The sequence below is a fragment of the Eucyclogobius newberryi genome, unplaced genomic scaffold (genome assembly GCF_026437365.1).
Source record: "Eucyclogobius newberryi isolate DKJ021-1_F unplaced genomic scaffold, fEucNew1.0.hap1 SCAF_3, whole genome shotgun sequence".
Taxonomy (NCBI): Eukaryota; Metazoa; Chordata; class Actinopteri; order Gobiiformes; family Gobiidae; genus Eucyclogobius; species Eucyclogobius newberryi.
The window spans coordinates 39386055-39388554 of NW_027315945.1; the positions used below are offsets into that span (position 1 = coordinate 39386055).

Below are 2500 nucleotides of genomic sequence, written 5' to 3' on the forward strand. Positions count from 1 at the left end.
TTGCACATGATTAAATCAGTATTGCACATGATCATGACAGTATTGCACATGATTAAGTCAGTATTACACATGAATAAGACAGTACTGCACATGGGTATGTCAGTATTTTACATGGGTATGTCAGTATTGCACTCTCACCTCACAGCAAGAACCCTCACCCTGGGTTTGACTCTCGGGTCTTACTCTCAGTTTTTTGGATGTTCCTCTTTGTGTTTGGGTGGGTTTCCTCTGCTTTCCCACTTCAACTCAACATATGCACCACAGGTACCAGCTCCAGCTCCAGCTCAGGTCCAGACCAAGACTAGACCAGAATCTGGACCTGGCCCTGGTCCCTGCTTCACAGGTTTAACCCAGTGGTATACAGAATGTGATGGCAGAACTCTGTCTTTGATTTACTCCTTCACATTCATTGCAGTAGAAGCAAACTGACAATTATAAAAGTCATTTCAATAATGATGAATCATCATGTTCATGTAAGTTCTTTGTAGACACAACAGCAGAACCAGACACAGACTGAGCCATGTTGTGGAGCTGAACCTGATTCAGATCCTGGATGTTGCTGCCTTGTGTCCTGTGATGTACTGTGTGGTTTGTCCTGTAGGTGGCAGCAGGTGGTCCAGCGTGGTGCACACAAGTACATTCCGTGTCAGAGATACTTCTCCTCTCGGTTCTGTGAGGTCAACAAACTCCGCCTCCAGCTCCTGCCTGTGTTTGCAGTTTTAGCAGGAAACGACTGCGTGAGAATCCCAACGCCGAGAAATGCCACGACCGGAAACAACAGACTAGACTCTCTGCTCCAGTGGATCAGGTTATGACTCGAGCTCCGGATTGTTCTATGAAAGACACATTTCTATATGAAGCCAGTTTTAAAGTTCATATGACAGGGAATACGACACATTTTACTCAAACGTTATTTTATTTTTGAATTTAAAAAAAAAAAATGCCTTTTTATCTCCAGTTGGACAATTTATATTATTTTACTTCCTTGTTTGACATAAACAGGAGAGGTTACTTAGCAACCATACTGTAAACACTCGCCAAAATTCATACAATTTACACAATAGACAACATCCAGAGGTCATCTGAAGGTCATTGACCTTATTTCAACAGGAGTTTGAACTTGGAGGATCCTCTGGAGGTGATTCAAGCCGCTCTGAGGGACACGCCTCAGCAGCAGGAGCTCAGGAGGCGGCAGGAGGCGGCCGCTCACTACAGTCTTCCTCTGAGTCCACTGAGCGCGTTCTTCTGTGAGGGCACCACCCCACCACTGCCCCCACAGGTCAGAGGCAACATTACACTTCACCTGTGGTAAATGTAAGGGTAAAGTGCAGGTGAGAGCAGTTCTGCAGCGCTCAGTCAGTCATACAAATATAGAGAAGATCCAAGAACGTTTTCATGCAATTCCAAAAGCTTTTGCTCTCACCACAGACTGATTTCACCTGCTCAGTTTAGTTTTCTCCAGAGTGCGACAGGAGCTGCTCCGAGAACATCTTTAAAGCACTGCTCAATGTTCTCCAGATATTCATGTTCACACTGGCCCGAGCACTGCTCTCAGAACTAGAAGTACTGTACTGCATATTTTCACACTTCACTAGAGACCTGCAAGGATTTCTGCTGACCCAACTTCTGCAGAATTGACCTCAGGCAAGAGCGGGCGGTCAGACCACGTTGTGTCCTGCGGTCAGACCACGTTGTGTCCTGAGTCCAGCACATGTGTGTGACCGGGCAGCGAGCTGGAGCTGCCTAAGCCAGAGCGCAGACTCCGCCCTCTGTGCTCAGAAACAACAGTGACACAAACACAAGTTCATCACATCTGTTCATGATTCTTCTGTGCAGATGGCGGGTGTGGTTCCTGATTGGATGAGAGTCCCACTGACTAAGGCCCAGTTCAGCTCGGACTTCCTGGACGTGGTGAACTTTCAGCGTGTGGGTCTGAGTGTGGTGGTGGACCATAAGGACAAGCCCAGTGCTAACGAGGTCTCACTGCCCCTGAGGAGGGTGTTGTACGGGCTCCTGCTGGGGCCCGACACAAGCCTGAGGGTGGAGGAGCGCGACAGACACGGACTCAACGTCAAATACACCCATGTCCAACCAGAAGCCCCGGTCGGACGTTCAGCATCAAGACTCTAGAGCAGGTAAAGACGTTCAGCATCAAGACTCTAGAGCAGGTAAAGACATTCAGCATCATGACTCTAGAGCAGGCAAAAACATTCAGCATCAAGACTCTAGAGCAGGTAAAGACATTCTGCATCAAGACTCTAGAGCAGGTAAAGGCATTCAGCATCAAGACTCTAGAGCAGGTAAGAAATTCAGCATCAAGAGTCTAGAGCAGGTAAAGACATTCAGCATCAAGACTCTAGAGCAGGTAAATACATTCAGCATCAAAACTCTAGAGCAGGTAAAGACATTCAGCATCAAGACTCTAGAGCAGGTAAGACATTCAGCATCAAGACTCTAGAGCAGGTAAGACATTCAGCATCAAGACTTTAGAGCAGGTAAG

The 2500-nt window shown here is 47.2% G+C and overlaps 1 protein-coding gene across 1 annotated transcript in view; it reads left to right on the plus strand.

Moving 5' to 3' along the window:
• LOC140374607 (single-strand DNA endonuclease ASTE1-like) overlaps positions 1–2500 on the plus strand; it is a gene marked incomplete at its 5' end in the record, with an annotated part of 9367 nt that overhangs the window by 1094 nt on the left and 5773 nt on the right. Inside the window, 3 exons of the mRNA XM_072461538.1 lie at positions 602–808; positions 1111–1279; positions 1837–2110. Coding sequence (XP_072317639.1) covers positions 602–808; positions 1111–1279; positions 1837–2110 — 650 coding nt within the window. The remainder of the gene's footprint in view (positions 1–601; positions 809–1110; positions 1280–1836; positions 2111–2500) is intronic.